Raw genomic sequence first — 24572 nt, forward strand, 5'->3', positions numbered from 1 at the left:
TTGTGTTAATTACTGCTATATAGTAAAGTGACTCAGTTATACATATATATATTCTTTTTCATATTCCTTTCCAGTATGGTTTATCACAGGATATTGAATGTAGTTCCCTGTGCTATACTGTAGTCTAACTTGTGTTCTTGGAAAACTTCTGTCTGAATTCTAGGAAGAAGAACGCCTAAATAAACTCAGAATTGAAAGCCAAGGCTCCCCTGAAAGTAAGTTGCCCCTGCTGTTGTGGTAGTTACCAGTTAACTTGTGACAGAGATGGGGGTATAGATGAGTGTGATATGACAGGAGTGCTCGCATTGTGTAGGGGAGTTTATGAGAAATCCTTAAGGTCCAGTGCTTAAGCTGTGCGCACCCACATCAAAAATCTTACTTTTAAGGTTTTCCTTCTGTTGGGAGCCTAACATCATCTGAGTACACCAAGGTTAGTAAAGCAGAATGGAAGAAAGTCAGTCTCCTGGACTGGCCTAATAGGTGGGTGCTAGGTGGCAGCAATTCCTGCAGAGGTGTGGAGATTATTGCATAGGTCCATGATTGCACTTCTTCCAGCCTGGTGTTCTTGTCCCAACTGAGATCATAATGGCTCTGGTTGTCAACCTTAAAGATGGAAAGTATTCTGTATAGTCCTGCTGTTCATTAACCTTTTAAAAATCCAGTTCTATTTCTGTTTCTGCCCAAGCAAGCAGCTCTGTAAGTGTATTATCGTCTGGGTATCGTAGATTAAATTCAGCAGCCATCTTACATTTGTGGCATATGGAAAGCATTGCACTAGGCCCTTGAGATGTGGAGACAGTGACTCCATCAGAGCACCTGTGCTCAAACAGCTTCTGTTCTAGTAGGAGGACCATGCAGGTCTATACAAAACTAATGCTGAAAAGTGGAATAAAATAAGCATTCGAAGTATGTCCTAAATTGAACTTTTTCAGTTTTAGTGGCACTTATTTGACATGCCATAAGTAGGAAAGGGGAAAGTTTTAGAGCAGTGGTTTTCAAACTATGTTCCATGGTACCCCAGGGGTTTCCAGAGATGCTTTGGAGGGATAGACCAAGCAAGCAGGTCTACTTCAATCAGAGCAGCTTGGCTTTTGTGTTTTATGTATTAGGGTTCTGAATAAAGTTTCTTTTGAAAAAGACATTTTATTGCTTTTTAAAAAAACTGAATAACCACTAATTTAGAGGAATTTTCTGCTTTAGAAAAGCAGAGGAGGGGAGAGGATTAGTGGAGGTGAAGAATAACAATATAAAAAGGCCACCTTGAGATCTGAGTTAATTTTTTGGTGTTTTATAGGGATAAACTTCTGAAATATGTAAAAATTCTTATATATGGATTTTTTAGGATCTTAGAAAAAGCTTTAACAGTTTTATCAAAATTCGTAGTTTCCTGATGAAAGAAGTTCTTTATATGGGGAAGTGTAATAAATTTTTGTAGTTTTGAAGAAAAAAAATTTAATTAGTTAAATGTTTCTACGAGTCTGACTTTTTTGGCTCCTTAGGATAAGGCTATTTTTTTGGCGGTACGCGGGCCTCTCACTGTTGTGGCTTCTCCCGTTGCGGAGCACAGGCTCCGGACGCGCAGGCTCAACAGCCATGGCTCACGGGCCCAGCCGCTCCGCGGCATGTGGGATCCTCCCAGACCGGGGCACGAACCCGTGTCCCCTGCATCGGCAGGCGGACTCTCAACCACTGCGTCACCTGGGAAGCCCCCTAGGATAAGGCTATTTTTGATTGACCACACTAATTGTGATTATTTGTGCATCAGCCAAGTGTCTATGCAGAATATCTCTGTAGCAACACTGATATGTAGCTACAAAAATATGTGGGTAGGAATACATACGTAGCAGCAACACCTGAACTCTGTAGTTCTCAAGAATTATCCTTTTCTTTGCCCTACTCCTTTGACTCAACCATGACTCTGTCTAAGCTCCTTGCTCCTTCCTTAATTCCATAGTTGGCTCTGTCTTCACAAACCCTTAGGCTGCAGACAAAATTAATGTCCCTTATTCTCCTTCCTGCCTCTTGGTTTGTAATTTTCCTCCTTTGGTTATATCCTCATTCTACCATCTTTCAAAGCCCAGATCAGATACCATCTCATCCATGCAGACTTGCCTGATACATGCTTCTCCAGCCTAAAGTCATTTTTCTCACCTTGAAATTTTCAGAAGACATTACCTGTAACTCTCAATCTTGTAACATGGTTTTTAGATTGTAAATTCTTTGAGGGCAGCATCATGTCTTAACCATCCTTGAATCTCAGTAGTGCTACTCACAGTATCTTGTATATTGTAGGTGTTCAGTTAATGCTTGTTTAGATGGATATATGAGCAAATATCAGAAATTTTTATTACAGTTTCTATCTCTTTGAGCTAGTTTGACCTGCATGACCTAAAAACATTCTAGAAAAGAAGAAACTGTAGATTATATTAAGATGACAAGAGCAAGAGCTGAGTATAGCTTTATTTCCTTTTAATGCCTCCTTAGCTAGTCAGTCATTCTTTGACAGAAGTAATTTTTCTTTTTCCCTCTTGGATTTGTTAAGTCTGTATACTTACTCTTCAATGCTGTGAGGGGAAAGACTGCTGAACACATACCTTGGACTACAATGTTCCTTATAATTTTTCCTTATCTGTTTTTCTATGGGACCAGGAGCCCAGGTTGGTGCAGACCTGGGCCAGGTATTTTTGGGGGAGCTTAGGGCACCCAAGTAGTAAAGAGGGATGAAGTCATTCAAGTATGCCCCACATACCCATCTCCTGCTGTGACTACTGCTTTTAACAGCTTACCACCTTGCTTTGCTTTTCAGCTCTTGCAAGCTTGAAGAAAGGATACCTGTTCATGTATAATCTAGTGCAGTTCTTGGGATTCTCCTGGATATTTGTCAACATGACTGTGCGGTTCCTTATCTTGGGAAAAGGCAAGTGCAAAATTTCAAGGCTAGTTTTCTTTTTTCAGTAGTTTGTCCCCCTGTTCACCAAAAGTAACAGTCTCTGCCTTTGGTATTAACAATACCACCACTCCCACCCCCTAACCCCCCACCATATTTGTGTAGCACTTCATGCCTTGCATTGTATGCTCACATCTTTCACTTCCCTTGGCCTTGTGAAACAGGCAGACTGGATGTTCTGTCCATTTAACAGATGAGAAAACAGGCTTGGAGATTGTCAAAGAAATGGTCCACATCCACACAGCTAGCCAGGGGTACATCTTGGGCTGACATCCCTTTCTTATTCACGGCTTGATAGTTCATTTATAACTAAATAAATTGATGTGATACTCACAGTGTCAAAGTTATACAAGTCCTTAAGGGATCTCACCCCTTTGGACCCTAAATAGACTAAATGGACTATTGTAAAACTGAATGAAAAGACTATCATAAAGATATTAGTTCTTGGGGCTTCCCTGGTGGCGCAGTGGTTAAGAATCTGCCTGCCGAGGCAGGGGACATGGGTTCGAGCCCTGGTCCGGGAAGATCCCACATGCGGCAGAGCAACTAAGCCCGTGCGCCACAACTAGTGAGCCTGCTCTCTAGAGCCCGTGAGCTGCAACTACTGAGCCCCTGTGCCACAACTACTGAAGCCTGTGTGCCTAGAACCCATGCTCCGCAACAAGAGAAGCCATTGCAATGAGAAGCCCACGCACTGCAACGAAGAGTAGCCCCCGCTTGCCGCAACTAGAGAAAGCACACACACAGCAACAAAGACTCAACTCAGCAAAAAATAAATAAATAAAAATTTATATTAAAAAAATAGATACTAGTTCTTGCTAAATTAATTTGTATGTTTAGCAGAATTCTGGCCAAAGTAAATGACAACAGAACATTTTTGAGAATGTGATCTAAAGTATTCTGAAATTTTATTGTGAACAATAAATAGATAATAAAATTTGAAGGAAGAAAGAGTAATGGGAGAGGACTTTCTCTACCTGGCATGAAAGAATGTAATTAAAATAGTATAGCACTAGCATAAGAATAGAGTAATTAATAGAGCAGATTAGGTGGCTCAGAAATAGGTCTTACATTTTATATATATATATATATATATATATATATATATATATATATATCTCCAGATTATGGATATGATAAAAAAAGGAATCATGAATCAGTGGAAAGGAAAGTATTTTCCAATCATTTTTTTTTTATTAGATGGGAAATGTTTCTAAAAATTGGTTAGGTTTGGGAGGCAGATAATCTGTTTGACTCTTCTCACACTGTATACAAAAATAAATCCCCCCAAAGGATTTAGGAGCCATATATCAAAAAGTTAAGTAATAATAGAAGATAAAGTAAATTTTTATAAAATCACATGTGGAGGGTTAGGACGTTCTAACCTTAAAAGTGATAGAAGAAATCATGAAGAAAAAGGTCAATGTACTTGACTACATAAAATGCCTAAATTTCTATATATGTAAAAATATCCAGCCAAAACATTAAAGATTAAAGATTAAAACATTAAAGATTAAAAGCATATTGAGTTGAGCAAAATGGGGATGGGCAGGGTTGGTGGAAAATTGCAACAAATATCGGCAAGGGTTGTTGCTTGTTTTACATATAAAGAACTTGTACAAATTGATTTTAGAATGTGAAAACTCCACCCAATAGATAAGTAAAGGTCATGTACAGGCAGTTCATAAGAGGAAATAAAACTAATTCAGCACACAGCAAAATGTTTAACTCAGTAATGGTGAAGGAAATGAAAAATATTATTTTTTATGTATCAATTTTGCAAAGTTGTAAAAGACACCTAATTCAAGACAACATATGCTAAAATAAACACAACAGTGGCTACTGGGAGGGTCCATAAGTACAACAGCTCTTTGGGAAAATCATTTTGCAGGGTGCATTGAGAACCTTAACTGTTCATATCCTTGAACTTGGTTATTTCATTTCTGGAAATACGTTCTAAAGAAATAATTGAAACCACAAGAAAAGCTTTTTCAAAAAGATATACATTATGACATTATTTGTATTAGTGACAAATTACAAACTACCTAAATGTCCAGCAATGAAGGATTGGTTTAGATTGTTCACTCAGTGGAATGTTGTAAAGCAAATATAAAGTATTTAAAGAGGTTGTAATAATACGGAAGAATACTTATGATGGGCTAAAAAGGTAACATAAATTTGTTTTTCCAGTTTGATCACACCAATATAAAAAGGAGAAAAAAAACTGAACCAATAAATGTGAAATGATTGGAAGAAAAGGCACCATTTTCAAATGGTTTGAAAGGATCATTTAAAATTTTTTTCTTATTTTATAAAGTAAATATGAGGAAAAATATGAGCATAATGGAAAATATAAACTATTTAAAAAGAGAAAAAAATCCTGTAGACTATTTTACTCTTCAGTCCTAAATTTTTCCCATCTGAGTTTTGTAAAGGTGAATTGCAATTAGCTCCAGAATCTTGTGAAAGAAGTGCGTGTTGTTTTTCCAGCCTTCTTAATACCTTGGAATTCTGCAAAGCACAGTAGCAGGCTAGTGAAAAACTTCCCAAATGCCTAGTATCTTACAGTCATGTGTAACCAGAGGTCTACAGATGAGTTATTTAAAGAAACAAAGGAAGTCTCAGACAGTTGTTCTCAGATCTGTAGCTCTTACTAGTATGAATTTATCGCAAGTCCCATGGAATGACTAGGTACATTCAAATTCATAAATTATTTATTTAACCTAACATAGTTGGATCGATTCTGAATGTTCAAGCCTGCTAGCTGTTAGGGGATCCACTCCAAAAGCTGCTAAGTTATCTGGGTCATGTGTTTAAGCTGCCTGGATTTGTAATTTCTATTTTGGTTCTGAGCCCCTTCCTAAACCACCTGCTGGAATGGAGCTGCTGGTGTAATTCTTCTCTTATCAGTCCTCAAAGGTGTAATAAGGACCTGGGCCTGGTACCCAGGGTCATAGTTTGCCCTTTGCAATTATCTCTTTTTGAATAAAGGATGTTGGTGAATGGCAGATTCTACACATGTACTTGTTTTTTTCACGTAAACAGGTATGTGCTAAACTTCTCATGCTAAGGAAATAGCAAACTCTTAGGCTTATGTAGAAACTGTTGCCTCTCTCTATTAATACTTCTTTATTAAATAAATTAAAAAATTTTTCTAATTATAAAAATGTGTTAATAATTAAAGACTTAAATAAAACAAAACAAAAGCCCTACCATAATCCCATCTATCAGAGCAACAGATTCTTGGCACCTTGTTGTATATCTTTCTAAACCCATATAACTTTCATAGGAACAGTTCCTAAAGTGGAATTACGAGATTAAAGGGCAGATTATTTTTATTTTATCTTATTTATTTATTTAAAATGAATTTTTATTGGAGTATAGTTGCTTTACAATGTGTTAGGGGCAGATTGCTTTTAAGGATTTTGATTTATACTGCCCAGAAAGAGTATACTATTTTATAGTACCACTATTTAAATCTATATCCATTAACATATGAGTGCCTTTTAGAACTTCTAAAAAGTTTTTTCGAATCATAAAATTAATTGGGCTGATTTACGAACGTTTGGAAAATGGGAGAAAACCAGAGAGGAGGTGCGGTGGGATGGAAGGGGAGGTGAATAAGCCATTGTCCATCACTGTTAATATTTCCATATGTTTCCTTTTAGTCTTTTTTTTCTCCTGCAGTTAAAAATTATAGTCATACTGTGTGTACAATTTTGCATCTTGTTTTTAAAAAAGTATTATAAGCATGTTAATGTTATTAATATTCTTTATAAGTCATTTTAGAAATCAGATTTCTATTCCTGAATTGAAACAGGATGAATTTCCCGTAAAATCAGAGGCAAAGCAACACGATCTTATTTTTATTTACCATATGCTGAATCTTAAGTCACAACTTTCTAGTTCAAAGTAATGGAGAACCTCATTTTTCAAAGATAATTTGTCCAAGAAATTAATAAGTGAATCCCCTGAAAAAGGATACCAGAATTTCATTGTAAATGACAACAAAAAGATTTGATTGGGATTTTGTCTTGACAAGGGACATTTAAAATTATGAATAAATTTTTTATCTTATATATAGAAAAATTTAAATTGTAATTTTGCATTACTTCCTCAAAGAAAAGAATTGGTCAAATTTTGAAGTTACTTATTGGTGGAATTTTTCCAGCAAAATTATGCAATAACACTATATACCATTCTTCATTTTTTTGCGTTTGACTTTGTAGCAGGATTGTAAAGTGGATCATTTTCGTGAGAATATTAGAGAGTTTTTTAGTTTTTGCAAGAGGCTTGTTTTATTCATTTGATATTTAAACTGTATTCTTTTGAGGTGTCTGCAGTGTCATCTTTGTTGGTAAGGTGCCTAACTCTGCCATTTCTTAGAGGCACTACTTTAACAGGCAGAGAGGCAAGAATCCTAAACCTTCTACAATGTGCAGGACAAAGAATTGTCTTGCCCAAAATGTCAGTGGTGCCCTGGCTGAGAAACACTGCAAAGAGGAATGTACGAATGCAGGATGTCAAGTGAGGATCAGTATGAAAAGTGAAGGATATTAAATTATGGAGCACTCCAAATTGATACCACATTTGTTGTCCTCATATAAGGAATAACTATCATTTAAATTGTTATATAATATTCCATGAAATAGATATACTATGGTTTACTCAAACTTTCCATACTCTTAGGTTTATACCATTTCTTTTTTGTTTTGTTTTGTTTTTTTTTTGTGGTACGCGGGCCTCTCACTGTTGTGGCCTCTCCCATTGTGGAGCACAGGCTCCGGACGCGCAGGCTCAGCGGCCATGGCTCATGGGCCCAGCTGCTCCCCGGCATGTGGGATCTTCCCAGACCGCGGCACGAACCCATGTCCCCTGCATTGGTAGGTGGACTCTCAACCACTGCGCCACCAGGGAAGACCCCATTTATTTGATTGTACAGTTTTTGAGACTTTAAAAGGCTAGGTTGCAGTTGATACATGTATAAATGAGATAATGGATCTGAAAAGAATTATCATTGTGCTTTGATACATAGATTTTTCAGCATATAATAACTGAGTGAAGTCTAGGTATGTGTCTTTTCTTGCCTTTTAAAACTGAGAAGGGCATACAGGGTTTATGTGTTAACTTTCTGGTAAACAGCAGAATTTACTATTCAGGCCCATGGAGGGGTGAATAGTGAACTTGACTCTGACTGGATGTTTATTATACTTTTCCTAAAATTCCTTTCGTGTAAAGAGTTATCTAGTTCGCAAAATACTTCTGTTGGAGTTTGCCAGTTGATTTACCCTTAATGTGTATTTGTCCCATAGAGTCCTTTTATGACACGTTTCACACCGTGGCTGACATGATGTATTTCTGCCAGATGCTGGCAGTTGTGGAAGCTATCAATGCAGCAATTGGAGTCACTAAGTCACCAGTGATACCTTCTCTTTTCCAGGTATTGAACAGTTGAGCTCGAGGGTGGGGAATGAAAGGTTTCAATGTTTATTTAGTAGGTATCCACACTTTGCTGGGAAGTCTCAGTTAGTAAAAATACCTATTTGCACAGGAATAGCATTGTTTTATCTGAACAGGTTGGAAAATGTGAAACCTGAGGGATATTTTTTAAAATAGACTTTTGCCATTTCAGGCCTATTTTATTGTTTATAATATCTTCGTGATATCACAAAGTTATAAAAAGAGCTTTAAAACTAGGGAAGCTTGATTCTCAGGCAGGAGTGGAAAACCCTAACCTCTTCTTAGATAGGGGTGTGCCTGGTCTCCTACCACCTCAGGTCAATGAAGGTGGTGTAATACCTGGGAACTCTCTTCACTTTGGACTTTCTTCCATGTATGAAAGTGGCTCTTCTGACTCATGTGGGGAGTTCCCCCCCACCCCCAGTACATCTAGGTTGTTTCCTAATATTTGGAAGATTGCTCTCAGGAATGGGACATCAAAGTCTTTTGGCTTCCTTGCCTTGTTCCCTAACTATATGCAGTTACACATTCTTAGATACAACCAACCCAGACTCAGGGGGAATCAGGTGACTTGGCTAGTCTCTTCTGGATGCTGTTTTTATAGTTCAGCCCTTTTCTGGCATATCAGCTCTGGTGTTCTGATAGTATCACTTGCATGGTAAAGGGTGTTAATACAATAGCCTTGTTATTTCTTGGTTTTCTGTCCTTGGAAAGAGGTTGTTTTGTTTAGTTCAAAAAAATAAAAGCGGATAGTGAGTGACCCACTAATATGGAATAATATTTTTTTATATCAAAGACTGATACAAATAAGCATCATGGTAGAATTTCTAGGGCAAGATAGGTTCGGTGTCATCACATCACATGCCTCCAGTGCATGCCATTCGTGTAGAATACAATGTGAGTGAAGCCTTTTGGAGTTGGGCAATACCACATGCGCCAACATGGTTGAATCTTGGGAATGTCACATTGAGTAAGAAGCAAGTCAGAGTATAATACATAGAGTATGATTTCAGAAAGTTTAAAATCAAGCAAAATGAAACAATATACTGTTGAGGAATACATACATAAGTAGTAAAACTATAAAGACAAGCAGTGGAATGGTTAACACAAGATAGTAGTTTCTGGGACTTCCCTGGTGGTCCAGTGGTTAAGAATCTGCCTTCCAATACAGGGGACGCAGTTTCGATCCCTGGTCAGGGAACTAAGATCCCACATGCCCTGGGGCAACTAAGCCCGCGCGCCACAACTAGAGAGAAGCCTGCATGCCTCAACGAAAGATCCCGCATGCTGCAACTAAGACCCAAAGCAGCCAAAAATAAATAAATATTAAAAAAAAAAAGATAGTAGTTACTTACTACGGGGAGGGAGGGGGTGTGCCACACTGGTAACGTTCTGTTTCTTAACTTGTGTTATGCAGACGCAGATGTTCACTTGGCAGTATTCTTTAAACTGTGTTTGAACGTGTGTAATACACACACACACACACACACGTCCACAAATACTGGCTTGGGTACTTAAACTTGTTCTAAGTTTTCTCAGTCTTTTTCTATTTACCTTGAATTTAGTGGGGTTACGTTTCAGATAATACATTTATATGTTGTTTTTTGAAAATATATTTTAAAACTTCTTTCTCTCTTTTGGGTCCTTTTAATAGCTTCTTGGAAGAAACTTCATTTTGTTTATCATCTTTGGCACCATGGAAGAAATGCAAAACAAAGCTGTGGTTTTCTTTGTGTTTTATATATGGAGCACAGCTGAAATTTTGAGGTGGGTAGAAATGCCAGGATGGTGTTTGAGTGCTTCTCCCACTCTGGAGCACCTCTCTTCTTGAGGGAGTTGCTGTCTTATCCAGAGTCTCATTTGATTTGAGATAAAGGTTCTATGTGTGGAGAGTTCTACCTGCATCTGTGTGCTCTGTAAAGGTGAGGCAGTTTTTTTTTTTTAAACAATCAATGGATCATAATACCAGCCTGGGCACTGGAGAGCAGAGGGAGAGATCCAGAGAAATGAAAGGATCTTACCCTTCAGGATCTTGCTGTCTTGTTGGAAAGAGAGCACTCATTCACATGGAAAAATTCTTGAAAGGGCTGAAGAAACATGGGGCTGAAGGAGCATCCCAGGTTGGATGGAAGTAGTAAAGACTAGCCTTCGAGAAGGGATGATAGAAATGAATCTTTTACTACAAGATTACTGAAGTTTGAATTGACCTCTTATCTGATTCTTGCCATTCTCAGTTGTCAATAGAAGAAATATCTTTAAAAAAAAAAAAAAAGATCCAATTAAAGTAGATGTGTTCTTCTTTACCAGACTATACACACTCCATACTTCTTCCCTTTTCAGTCAAGTGGAGGGTTGGTTTTGCAGATTGACTTCTCAGCTCTAGGTTTGGTGGTATTTTGGTAAAGTTGACAGTTAAGAGGGAGAAAAGACATCAGCAGTCCTAGATTGTGTTTAAATGGAGTCTGTATCCCATGGCACCCAGTATACCCTCTAATTTACTTAACACAAAGGCGAAAGAGATTATAGGTACTTAATATTAACTTTTACTGTTCGGGAGGAAGCAACTTTTTTTTATGTTATCTCTTTTTAAATAGAGTATTCCTGATTATAGATTAGAGGTCTTTTGTATACTTTAATTTTGGTAATGTTCATTTATGCAGCGATAAAGTGTCTGTCAAAGTATCTGTCATCTTTACCTACTTGGAATGTAGATCAACTAGGAATAAAGCCAAAATGCTTCTGAGCATCTGTTCTATATACTGAACCTTTTCATAGAGGGTTCCTTTGAGACCTAAACTTAGTCTGCCGTTATTGAGAATTCATATCCTTTGAAGATTGGAGGAGGAGCATGATGGGAGTTTATAATTCTGCTAAGAAGAAGCCATGTGTGGCTAATTGTGAAATTATTGTTGAATGACGTTCTAGGGTTGCATTCAGTGGCTTTTAACATGTTAATTCCTTATTTTCAATAGGTACCCCTTCTACATGCTTTCCTGCATTGACATGGATTGGAAGGTGCTCACATGGCTTCGTTACACTATGTGGATTCCCCTGTATCCTCTGGGATGTTTGGCAGAAGGTACTTTCAGGAACTCTAGGTTTTATACCTTAATTCCAAGGGGTGGCCAGATCTTTCTTCCTCTGCCAGCCTTAGTCTGAAATATGGGTGTTGAACTTTTCAAGAATTTCTTTCTAGTGGCTTCCTTCCACATGACTCCTGGTATCTAGACTGTTCCAAGGAAGTAGCTCATTTTGTTAAGGTTTGGAAGCTGGGTGGTCATGCACTGCATGCTTCCTATTTATATGGTACTTTAAATTTTCGAAAGCAAGTTCTTATTGATGACTTCATTTTATTACGACAAACACCTAGTGAGTGAGTCAGGGATTTTTCTCTTCATTTTATGGAATAGGAAGCCCAGTGCTATCAGATGACCGTTCCTCATTTATCCTTGTTGTCAGCTTGGAGGTTTATTTCCTAGGAAGGCTAGGGGGAAAAAAAAGAGACATGAGCCCATTGTACAAAGAGAGGAGGAAGGAGCATTTTCAACAAACCCAGAAACTTTGAGGGGTTAGAAGTTTCTATCAGTAGATGTGACTGTATTTCATTTGCTTCTAAAACGTTCTTGTTTCTGCTTTTCAGCCGTCTCAGTGATCCAGTCCATTCCAATATTTAATGAAACAGGAAGATTCAGCTTCACATTGCCATATCCAGTGAAAATCAAAGTTAGATTTTCCTTTTTTCTTCAGATTTATCTTATAATATTATTTTTAGGTAAGTATTGGCTCTGTAATAGACCTTTTTTCTGTTACTTCTTAGAAGGTAGAGTTAAATGATTCAGAGTTTTAAAAATCCTTATTAGTATTCTTACTTTCAAAAGAGTAGAGATAAGTTAGAGGACGATTACTTTGCCAAATAGACCCAGTAGGAGAATATGCTATGTGTGGAAGTATTTCTTCCCACATCACCAGTGAGTGAGTTATCTTCTTGAAATGCTCTAGGTCATTGGGACTTCACCATACTTCATGTTTAAAACAATGTAAGCAGCTCTTTTAAAACTTAATAAAAAATGAATAAAAAGCTCATTTTACTTCTGCTAATTTCAGTAGCAGATCCCTTATCCAGAGGAATTATTACAGAGGTGGTGATAAAGTTGGCAGCAAGGAGGGAAGGCAGTAAAGGCCTCTGAGCAGCCAGGACACGTCAGAAGGCTTCTACCTAACAATAGGAAAGCCCCCCACTCCTCATGTAAAGCGTTGCTTATTTATTAATTTTAATATAAAACCATAAAGTTTTGCCTTAACTCATAAAAACTAAGCACTAAAAGAAGGGAAAGAGAAGTAAACCTGTGTTATTGCAAATATGAGAGATTTAAAAGCCTTCCTAATTATGAGGATTGTTTACTTTAGATAAAGTTCTAACACATTTTAATATACTTACATATATTTCTCCCTGTTGTATTTCACAAAAGTCTTGAGGTGGCCTTGAAGTATGGCTCTATGGTCTCCTGGCAACAGAAGGATGTGACAGCAGATAGTATACTGGTTATCTTTTTCTGTGTAACAAATTACCCCAAAACTTAGCAGCTTAAGACAGAAAACATTTATTATCTCGCGTGTATCCTGAGAGTCAGGAAGTAGGCTAGCTGGGTGGCCCTGGCTCAGGGACGCTCATGAGGTTTCGTCAAGCTGTCAGCTCAGCTGGGCCTACAGTTTCTGCACACTTGACTGGGGCTGGAGGATCTGCTGCAAGCTCGCTTATGTAGCTGTGGACAGGAGGCTTCAGTTTCCTGCCATAGTACTTTTCCACGTGGATGCTCATGACGTGGCTTCTCCCCAAAGCAAGTGATCTGGAAGAAAGCAGAAGCCACACTGCCTTTTTTTTTTTTTTGCCTTTAAAAAATTTATTTATTATTGAAATATATTTGACATAAAACATTGTATAACTTTAAGGTATAACATGTTGATTTGATACATTTATCAATTGTAATAAGATTGCCATTATAGTGATAATTAGCACTTCTATCATGTCCACACTGCTTTTTATAACCTAAACTCAGAAGTGACATACTATCACTTTTTTTTAAAAAGATTTATTTATTTATTTATTTGATGGCTGTGTTGGGTCTTTGTTGCTGCACATGGGCTTTCTCTAGTTGTGGCGAGCAGGGGCTACTCTTTGTTGCGGTGCGCGGGCTTCTCATTGCGGTGGCTTCTCTTGTTGCGGAGCACGGGCTCTAGGCACGCGGGCTTCAGTAGTTGTGGCATCCAGGCTCTAGAGCACAGGCTCAGTAGTTGTGGCGCACGGGGGCTTTGTTGCTCCTCAGCATGTGGGATCTTCCCGAACCAGGGCTCAAACCCATGTCCCCTGCATTGGCAGGTGGATTCTTAACCACTAGTGCCACCAGGGAAGCCCCGACATACTATCACTTTTGCTGTATTCTCTTTCTTATACAGATCAACCTTGTATAATGTGGGAGGGGACTACACAAGGGTATGACATACCAGGAGGTAGGGATTATTGGGGACCAGCTTGGAGGCTGGCTTCCCCAGACTGAGAGGGAGACCACAAAAAGTAAACCCAAGAAGTTGGAAAGCCCAGTGATCTTGGTTATTTATTTATCCGCACCATGCGGCTTGTGGGATCTTAGTTCCCCAACCAGGGATTGAACCCGGGCCCTTGGCAGTGAAAGCGCGGAGTCCTAACCACTGGACCACCAGGGAATTCCCGATCTTGGTCATTTAGAAGTGGGGGAGAAGAGACCTACACCCTTTAGGAGCCCCTCGGAATCAGCACATGGCAGAAGTGCAGTTAAATAATATACACTATGGGGGCAGGTCATCTGCCAAAGGTTAAATTTTATTCCATTTGTTCTTCTTTTCCATTTCAGAAAGATTTCACACCAAAAATATTAAAACGTTTGGCGCTTTAAGGGAGTAAGCTTCAATTTGGAAAATGCACTCATTAAAAGAGCTCTTTACCTCTATTACTGGATAAATCTAGTACTACTGTAATTAGGCTCCATGAGGTGGGCCTACTGAAAGTGTTAAAAAGGAATAAGTGTTGGAAAGACCCTTAAAATATTTTACTAAAAAAGCTAGAAGGGTAGACGTATTTTATTTATTTTAAAAAATATTTATTTGGCTGCACCAGGTCTTAGTTGCGGCATGCAGGATCTTTGTTGCCGCATGCAGGATCTTTAGTTGTGGCATGTATTAGTTGTGGCATGCAGGCTCTTAGTTGTGGCATGCAGGATCTAGTTCCCTGACCAGGGATCGAACCTGGGCCCCCTGCATTGGGAGCGCAGAGTTGTAACCACTGGACCACCAGAGAAGTCCCAGGTAGATGTATTTTAATGTGCACTAACCCTAGTGGCTTTTCCTTGTGTTGTTTAAGCTATTGCGTATTCTAACTTACAAGGTTCTGTATTCATAGTTTGCCTACAATGAATATGTAGTTGTTCTTATTCTTCAGAATGAAATAAATCCTAAATCTACCTAATTTAGAAGCAGTATAACAACCTGTTATATTTGTGTATGGATCAAACATACGTTCTCTCACAATGGCTGTAAAATAAGCGTTTTTAACCCTGTTGTACAGTGAGAAAACTGAGGTGAGACTAAGCTGCAGAACTACTCAGTGATCACGTAGGATTGAAATTTTCTTCTGGCTCTTAAATCCTGTGTTTTTCTAGTTCACTGAATTGTGTGCTTCCTAGAAAAGTGTCTCATACCTTTTAGGCTATTGCTTAATACATATTATTGCATAGCCTTGAATTAAAAATTAGGTTCTCTGTTTCAGATTTGTGTATTTCATTTTATATAAATCCTACTTTAAAAGAAAGGAAAAAAAAGAATACTGAACTCTAATTAATGAAATTTTTAGGGGTGAAGTGTACTGATGTCTGCAGCTTACATTGAAATACATAAAGAATGAGATGGGAATGGGTATGTGATAAATGTAAAAAAGTTAAAGTTTAAATCTAGGTGGTATTCACTGTACAATGGTTTAATCTTCTGTATATTTGAAATTTTTCGTAGTAAAATATGGGAGAAAATTAAATTGTAGAACCCACTGGGGGAAAATTGAATTGTCTCTAGTGCATTATTAATATTTGTTCTAAGTTGTACTTCCTGAGCAACTGCAGTAAGCACAGGGCTGTGGGATATGAAAAACAGACAACTAGGGACTGTCCTGCCCCAAGAGCTTCTGCTTATAAACAGAGACAAAGATTCTCATTTCTAATTGGCCTCTTTTCTTTTTCAGGATTATACATAAATTTCCGTCATCTTTATAAACAGCGCAGGCGGCGCTTTGGACAAAAAAAGAAAAAGATCCACTAAAAAGAGAGATTTAGATGACTTCTTGCCAGTTTGAGCCTAATCTATAATTCTTAGTTTTACCTTCTTGTACTGATGTAAAAGTTTTTTTAAAGTTAAATGATTAAATTCTCAGTGAGGCTATCTTCCTTTTTCCCCAGTAACATTCCTGAATTTACTGTATTATCTTAGTGTAGTACTTGCATGACATGGATTACTGATACCTGATGACAGGTTCATTCCTGTGTATTCTGTTAATGACAGCAAAAGACTCAGCCCTACCCCCACCCACTCCATGTCCAGTCAGTCTGTTTCACACAGGCCAGAGATACTTCTTCAGTGCCCTGATGCTACCAGCTACTGGCCATTCTTATAGCTGGGAATTGTTCTTTTCAGCTATTGCTTGTGGAAAAAAAAAAAGCAAGACTACGTTGCTGTGTAGGAGGCTGTGAAAGTGACTCAGACAAGGACCTAATATATTCTGTACCCAAGGGGCTACTTGTTAAGTGGGTTGGCATTGATTTTTCTGGAAATCGAGTTTTACTCAGTCATTGATAAAACATTTCTGAGTCCGAGTAGGGCTGGAGGACACATATTACCTCTGAATCTCTCTAACAACATCTTAACCTGCGTGGGCACTGGAGAGGCCCAGGGTGATTTGAGAGAAACCAGTCAGAACCTTGGAACACCATGATCATTTACTTCATTCCTAGCTAAATCAGAACTATTTTCAACACGAAAGATGAAACATTAGTTAGAAAACAATGAGATTATAAGAGTTCCAAATGCAAATGGTGCTACAGGGATCAAAAGGGTCAAACTGGCCATGCAGCCTGTGGCAAACTGGAAACATCAGAGTAGGCCAAGTAAAAATACCTATGAAACTGTCTTAGGCTGTGCACAGACATAAAAAACTCAGTGTTCCTTCCCCTGCATTGACTGAGTCCATTTACTTGTGTCAGAGTGAGTTGGTGGAACTGTTTTTGAATAGGCCTCAAAAACACCTGCTTTTTATTTTGCTGTTGTTTCGCCTGTCTGCAGTAGGACAGTGAAAACAAAGTGAGAACTTTGGCTGGAGAACCACCAGCTGAACCTTTAACAATTCCTGGCAGGAAATCCACCAACAGAGGAACTGAAAAAAATCTAGACACTATGATTTGGCCATTGTCGAAAACATCAGTTTCCCCTAATACATTCCAAGTAAACCAAGTAATGTTTGTATATAAGAATTTGAGGTATGCTGACTCTTTCTGTTCTGCCATTCCCATTGTTCCTGGGGGAAAGGGGACTCAGTGGGTTATGCTATTTCTCTGGGCCCAAGATGGAAACTTGGTTTGACCTAAGTAAAAACATCTGATTAGCATAGGCTGGTTGATATTTTTACAAGTTCATTGCACTGAAGGATATTTTGCATGTCTGCAACTTCTGTCAACATTTGTTTGTATTAATTTCTGGTGTTCTTTCAACTGACTTTCTATGTGTAATTGGGCAGATCAGCTTTACAGCAGATTATGCTGTATCTTTGTGGTAGAATCTTGTATTCTTAGTGACTGATTGTTATAAACCCCTTTATTGCTGTCTGAGAAAGCTAAAGATTGTGTATTTCTATTAAACATTTACAATTAAAATCTTAGTAACTTGTGTTTAAAGATCATTTAGTCTAATGGTTTCCAAATTGTTAGTGATAAATTCCTTTGTTTAGAAAAAATATTTTATAGGCATACCTCGCTTTATTGCACTTCACAGATACTTGCATTTTTTAGAAATTGAAGATCTGTGGCAACCCTGTGTTGTCAGATGATGGATAGCATTTTTTAGCAGTAAATATTTTAAAATCAAGGTATATACCTTTTATTTTAGAATGCTATTGCACACTTAATAGACTACAGTATAGTGTAAACATAACATTTTTATATACTGGGAAACCAAGAAATTCGTGTGACTCACTTTAGTGAAATATATGCTTCACTGCGGTGGCCTGGAGGCAAACCTGCAAAACCTCCGAGGTATGCCTATATAGCAATTCAGCATGTTAAATAAAACATGTTTGCTTGGGTTGAAGCAGCCATTCCTTAGGAGGTTTACAGAACAATCTGAAAAGCATTGATGATGTAAACAAAGCCTGGAGAAGTTAGATGACTTGCCTAAGGTCATGAAGCTAGCTCATGAACTGGAACCATAACTGACTACAGTGATACCAGAATCTACCTGGATGGAACCTGGCTTAGGCAGTGAAGCAGTGAGGCCTAACCAGTGTCAGAAACAAGGAAGTCAGTATGGAACCCAAGGAACCTTCAAGATTGATGAATCTATGCTACTTAGGAGGTTAAAATTATACTTAGGTTATAGGACAGAGCAAAAGGCAAAAAGACCCATTAAAAATTTCCCAGTGCAACCATTTTATAGAAAATCAAATATTTTATTTTCATTAAAAAAAATTTGAAAAAACAAGAATCATTTTATACATTTATGGTTGCTGTCTAAAAGTTTGTATCTCAAGATATGCCAAAAGCACCTAAGGGTTACCACCGACCTTTTGCCCAAGTTCTAAGGAAATTCTGAAACTTAGTGATGTTGGGCTTGTACTTAGCAAGTCTCCTCTCCCAATCTTAGGTACCTGAAAATGTCCCTGTGGCTGGGAGAGGAGAAGAGTAAAGGGCATTTCAGGAACAGAGAACCCAGGTTGTTAGGGTGCCCGAGGAAGGTGGAGTGGGCTCTACGCTTGTCAGTCCTTCAGGCTTCTCAGGAGAGGTGCCCATTGTGGGAGCAACAGTTGTCTTTTGGTTTTAAAGACTGAGCTCCAGAAAGCTAAGGTCAAAGCCCGAGCAGCTGCCCACCCTGCAGAACCCTTCTCAGAGTAGCAGAGTCAAACCTGCAAGTGGTGCTTCTGAGGCAGCCTTGAGAAGGTGTTCGGGTAGCTGCTGCAGAGGTGAACAGACCAGAAAAGTTTTTATCCTAAATTATTTTCACTTGAAAAAAGAATGAAGTCAGCTTCACATTCTTTCAGCGCTGCTCCCAGAGAAGTCTGTCTGCAAAGGTGTGATGTTGTGGTCGTACCCGGCGTACTCAGAGGTGCCAGTACTGGCCAGCTTGAGTTGCTGGGCGGCGTGAGTCAGCTGGAACGCAGCATCGGGGTGAGCTGTGTCAGGCAGCAGCGTGCACTCCCTTTCTAGCATGTCAGCCACCCCTTTGAGCAGGTCCAGGAAACCAAAGGCCAAGGCAGCCTTTCGTAAACGGTTCAGCTCCTAAAACAAAAGACACCAATGTTCCTGAAATGTGTTCTCCTCATCACATACTTTGTAAGTACTCAGCTTAGTATAAGTTCTCCTTGATTCCCAATCTTAAATGAGCATTTTTATATGAGAACAAATGCTTGTACAGAGATGCCAATAACAAGAGAGTGTGATGACATGACTGGGAAGTGGTTCCTCTGCAGGTGATCAGAAAGCTAAGGAAGACACAGGTGACTGAAACTCAGGTCATCCTCACCACAGTTCATGAGCACTTAGGCCAAACATGGTGAGGTACTTTGTAGATTCTGCATAGAAATGACATCCTCCTGATCTGAGGTATCTCATTTAGCATTATACCCTCTAGGTCTCTCCACGTTCCTGCATGAGCACTTAGGCCAAACATGGTGAGATGCTTTGCATACATCATTTCATGTACTCATAACTCTATGGAGGATACTTTTCCTCCATTACTCAGGTACAGAAAAGGCTTGCCCCAAACCTCAGAGGGCTCTTACCCTCCGGTGCCTCTCTGGCTGGAGCCTTAGACTGAATGACGATGAGCATGTCTGGAGGAGGCACTGGAGGAGTCAGTAGGTCTGACCCCAAAGATTACCACAAAAGGTTGAGTAGTGGATGGAAGCACAGAAATATGAAATGCCCCATCTATCACTTAGCAGTGTGATCTGGGCAAGTGTGTAGCCTCTCTGGGTGTCAGTGGCACAAAATGAGGATAACCTCTTCCACGCCCACTGGAAGAGCTGACACAGCCATCTGGTAGAGGCCCTTTCCTGTAGGTTATATAAAACCAGAAAAGAGAAATGGGCTTTCTGACCACCTCTCTACTATCATCTGTTTACAACTGAAAAGTTCAGAAGGCCGAAGTACAAGTGTGCCACCCTGAATAGACAGCTCTGCAGGGAGACAGGGACTACAGCCAAGGAGTGGTCATCAAGGGCCTAGGGCTTCAGTTAGTGGGGGACATGGTGGGCTGGGCAGCTCTCTGGTTGAACTCTGCTTGATTTCACCAGCTCGCTACATAATTAGAAGACATAAAGGTAATAAGATAACATCCAGACAAAGCACATATGTTCTCTGGAAGAGATGCTACCCTGGAGCTGGCTGTGTGTACCGTATTTTAAGATTCGCAAGCTAGGACACAATTGCCAATACAGCATACCTCACACTGCCACTTAATTTAATCTCAGCCAAACACCAGAAGGACAGGGGAGAAGCAAGGAGTGACTTTAAATGCCCCTCAACTCCACCCCATCCCTTGTAACTTCATTCCACCAATGGTTCTGCATTAGCTAGGTATGATTCTGGAGGGCCATCCTTTTGCAATTCGTAAATGTGCAATTTTAGAAGTCATTCCTGGAAGCAGATCCTCTGGTACAGTAAGAATGTTCTGGGCAATCACCATCCCTGGAAGTCACATACAATGGTTGCCTGGAGTCAGACTGGATACCCACATGGGAGCAGTGAGGAGGTTTAAGGGCTGTGACCCACAGGTCCTTGCAGCTCCTTCCCTCAGCCATTCACAACAGCACCAACGCAGAGAAGACCCGCTGCACAGAACCAGGCCATTTAAACACTTCTGATTCCTGGATTTTAGGGCAGCAACAGACTTATCACTTCTACTGACTTTACTGATGAAAAAACTAAGGCACAAACAAACCATACATTTCTAATCCCTGTCCATGTTCAACGTTACCCTACGCTACTGTGAACTGTTTGTTTCTGGCACACATCCCAGGGCCCGCCCTCATTCCCTATAATTCTGATAGTCTTACCTTATAGAATGTCTGTGTTTTTTCAGGTAGTTTCCTTGCATTTCTTAAAATCTTCTGTACATCTGTCTATCGAGGGTAAAAAGAATTCAACATTAGAATTCTGTGGTAAAAAGGGAAAGAATACAAAAGGACGGCTTTAAATTAAAAAAATGAAAATGAGAAAAGAGTTACAATGTCAAGATGAGGATCCCTTCTGAGTTAATGTCATTGTTCAACATTAGTAAAGCATCTCCCTCCTTCAAAAGGCTTGATGATAATAAATCCCTTGGTGATAATAATGAACTTGTCACAAAAACACCCCCAGTAAACCCATACATCTATGGCCACTGCTTTTTGACAAGGGTACCAAGACCATCCAATGGGGGAAAGAACAGTCTCTTTAACAAATGGTGCTTGGATAACTGGATAGCCACCCGCAAAAAAGTGAAGTTGGACTCTTACTTCATACCATATACAAAAAATGGACTCAAAATGGATCAGAGGCCTAAATGTAAGAGCTAAAACTATAAAACTCTTTTCATGACAACAGCAGAGCAACAAAAGAAAAAATAAATTTGGCAAATGTTCATAGCAGCATTATTCATAATAGCCAAAAGGTGGAAATAATTCAAAAGTTCACCAACTGAATGAATGGATAAACAAAACGTGGTTTATTTATACAATGGACTATTACTCAGCCATCAAAAGGAAAGAAGTACTGATACATGCTACAACATGAATGAACGTTGAAAACATTATGCTAACTGAAAGAAGTCAAACACAGGGGCTTCCCTGGTGGCGCAGTGGTTGAGAATCTGCCTGCTAATGCAGGGGACACGGGTTCAAGCCCTGGTCTGGGAGGATCCCATATGCCGCGGAGCGGCTGGGCCCATGAGCCACAACTACTGAGCCTGCGCGTCTGGAGCCTGTGCTCCGCAACAAGAGAGGCCACGATGGTGAGAGGCCCGTGCACTGCGATGAAGAGTGGTCCCCACTTGCCACAATTAGAGAAAGCCCTCACACAGAAACGAAGACCCAACACAGCAAAAATAAATAAATTAATTAATAAACTCCTACTCCCAACATCTCTTGGAAAAAAAAAAAAAAAAAAAAAAAGAAGTCAAACACAAAGGCCACGTATAATATGATGCAGTTTATATGAAATATCCAGAACAGGCAAATCCTTATAGACAGAAAGCAGACTAGTGGCTGACAAGAGCTGGGGGAAGAGTGACTTGTTTAGTGGGCATAGGATTTCCTTTTGGGGTGATGAAAATGTTTTGGAACTAGATAGTGGTGATGGCTGTGTAACACTGTGATTGTACTAAATGCCACCGAATTGTAACTTTAAAATATTTGAAATGGTAAATTTTGTTATGTGCACCTCACCATAATGAAACAATACACCCAGATCAAAACAAAATTTAAAAAATAATTTTAGAAAAATTCAGCTCTCTTTCTGACAGGGAAGTGTTGGGGTCAGTGATGGCAAGAAAGAGGGAGAACTTGAATTTCCAACAAAGGGAAGAGGCCCCTTAGCCACAGCAGGATGTGTCCAGTCTCCCTGAAAAGGGGGCTGGAAGAGACTATGCCGTCAACAGAAGCTACTTCTGTGGTCAGGTGGCCTGACTGCCTCTTCCCATTTGGCTTAGGTTGGACTCGTGGAAGAACAAAGGAAAAAAAAAAAGGCACTCAGATAGTAAAAAGTGATTTTTAAAAATAGGTATAACACTGCTATATTTAAAATGGCCAACGAACGAGGACCTACTGTATAGCACAGAGAACTCTCCTCAATGTTATGTGGCAGCCTGGATGGGAGGGGAGTTTGGGGGAGAACAGATACATGTATATGTACGGCTGAGTCCCTTTGCTGTGCACCTGAAACTAGCACACCATTGTTAATCAGCTATACTCCAATATAAAATAAAGAGTTAAAAAAAATAGGTATAAATGACTAATGGGACAAGAAAGTCACTGAGTATGTTGACTAAAAGCAGCACACCGTGATAACAAGATAATCTTAGCCTCCCATGAAAGTGTCTCTGTGGCACTACAGGGTAATGCTTTGGCTTACCCCGTGGGGATGGAAGAAATAACCACATGAAGATTTTTACAGCTTTCTCAAAATTATTATTAAAGATAACACCCATAATGTTATTCAATGACTCACCATGTCAAAACTTTTACATTAAAATTTAATGCCAGAAAAATGTGTCTCTCTAGAAGAACTGACATGCTTCCTTTTATCAGACAAGAAGAACCATATAAACAACATGTTTCTTTTTTGACCTTGGTAGCAGGAAGCTCAGAGCCAAATTGCTCAAATACAATTATCATTTTGCCTTGGCTTCCTGAAACAATTGTCTCTCCTCTTCCTCTACGTTTCATATTGCTCTAAATTTTGTAAAAAATGATCCTGCTATGTACGTGTTTTACTGTAGGCCACCTCAAATCCTTTTTGGAAATAATGACAAACATTAGAAGTAAATTAATTACTAAGTATCGAAGGAAAAGAAAATCAAATCAAATGTCCGCCTGCCCGCCAGAATCCCTCCTCCTGTCCCCAGTGGAGAGCAACGTGAATGGTAATGTTACCTGCAGGCCACTGGGTTTGATCCACACGGTCACATTCTGGGCATAACTGCGTTTGTTTTTGGGCTGCAGGGGGAATGGGCTCTTATTATCATCCTCACCATAAGGGTTTTCTTTAGCATCTTAAAAGAAAAAGACATTCTTGAAATGACATCTGGCAAAACACAATCAATTACATTTCCAATTAGGCTAGAAGCTCTTTGAATCATTCAATCTCCTATATCCTGTTACTTCCCTAATTAAGAAAATCCATTAACTTCAGTCAGGTTGGGGAACCTGTTCTCAATACTGATGTCGACACTAAACAATCAACTGAGACACATACAAGTGAAAAACAACTTAATGTTTTTAAAGAAACAAGCTTCACTTATCTGCTTTATAAATTAAGGTCAGAGAGGATAAAATTGTTGTACATACAATACTAAAGTATATATAAAAATATATGTATATATATACTGCAATTCTATATAGCCTAGCCCAGCACTCTCCAACAGAACTTTCTGTGATGAGGAATGGTAGCCACAGCCCATGTGACCACTGAACCCTTGACACATGGCTAGTGTAACAGAGGAACTGAATTTTATTTAATTAAATTTAAAGAGCCTCTGTGGTGAGCGGCTACTGGATTAGACAACATAGGTCTAGGCATTGAGAAAATTTAAAAGTAAAATTACGTATAGCCAAATTATGGAAAAGAGCAAGGGAAAGGACTTCCCTAGTGGTCCAATGGTTAAGAATCCGCCCGCCAATGCAGGGGACACGGGTTCGAGCTCTGGTCTGGGAAGATCCCACATGCTGCGGGGCAACTAAGCCTGTGCGCCACAACTACTGAGCCTGCGCTCTAGAGCCCACGAGCCACAACTACTGAGCCTGCGTGCCACAACTACTGAAGCCCATGCACCTAGAGCCTGTGCTCTGCAACAAGAGAAGCCACGGCAAGGAGAAGCCCACACCGCAACGAAGAGTGGCCCCTGCTTGCACACGGGGTCTACTATATATAAAATAGTTTCTTACAAAATAAGACCAAACAAAGAAAAATGAAAACCAACTTAAAAAAACCAACAACATTAACAAAAAGCAAGCAGGACAGAGATGGGCTTAAGGCCCAGGGTTGGCCTCTGGTGCCGCCCTGAGTCTGTGGGCGGGTGCAAGCTGGGGCGGCCGAGGTGCTCAGTCGCCCTTCTGCTTGGGGGCCTGCACAGCAATGAAAGCCCACGTGCAGCAATGAAGACCCTGCACAGCCAAAAAAAAAAA

The 24572-nt window shown here is 39.5% G+C and overlaps 2 protein-coding genes across 5 annotated transcripts in view; one reads left to right on the forward strand and one right to left on the reverse strand.

The window, feature by feature from the left end:
* HACD3 (3-hydroxyacyl-CoA dehydratase 3) overlaps window positions 1-17357 on the forward strand; it is a 32565-nt gene extending 15208 nt beyond the window's left edge. Inside the window, exons 5-11 of one of the 2 annotated variants that reach the window (XM_019948487.3) lie at window positions 164-215; window positions 2807-2917; window positions 8260-8387; window positions 10062-10174; window positions 11380-11486; window positions 12048-12179; window positions 15672-17357. In XM_019948487.3, the coding sequence (XP_019804046.1) occupies window positions 164-215; window positions 2807-2917; window positions 8260-8387; window positions 10062-10174; window positions 11380-11486; window positions 12048-12179; window positions 15672-15748 (720 nt within the window). In that variant the 3' untranslated portion in view covers window positions 15749-17357. The remainder of the gene's footprint in view (window positions 1-163; window positions 216-2806; window positions 2918-8259; window positions 8388-10061; window positions 10175-11379; window positions 11487-12047; window positions 12180-15671) is intronic. The other variant, XM_019948490.3, reaches the window with a different exon arrangement.
* Window positions 17358-18643: 1286 nt separating this feature from the next.
* The window catches only part of INTS14 (integrator complex subunit 14), a 35013-nt gene continuing 29084 nt past the window's right edge, over window positions 18644-24572 (reverse strand). For all 3 annotated transcript variants that reach the window (XM_019948525.3, XM_019948522.3, XM_019948527.3), the window contains 3 exons: window positions 23322-23440; window positions 20748-20813; window positions 18644-18969 (listed from right to left, as the gene is read on the reverse strand). In XM_019948525.3, coding sequence (XP_019804084.1) covers window positions 18718-18969; window positions 20748-20813; window positions 23322-23440 — 437 coding nt within the window. In that variant the 3' untranslated portion in view covers window positions 18644-18717. The remainder of the gene's footprint in view (window positions 18970-20747; window positions 20814-23321; window positions 23441-24572) is intronic.

Source organism: Tursiops truncatus, chromosome 2, assembly GCF_011762595.2.
Source record: "Tursiops truncatus isolate mTurTru1 chromosome 2, mTurTru1.mat.Y, whole genome shotgun sequence".
Lineage (NCBI taxonomy): Eukaryota > Metazoa > Chordata > Mammalia > Artiodactyla > Delphinidae > Tursiops > Tursiops truncatus.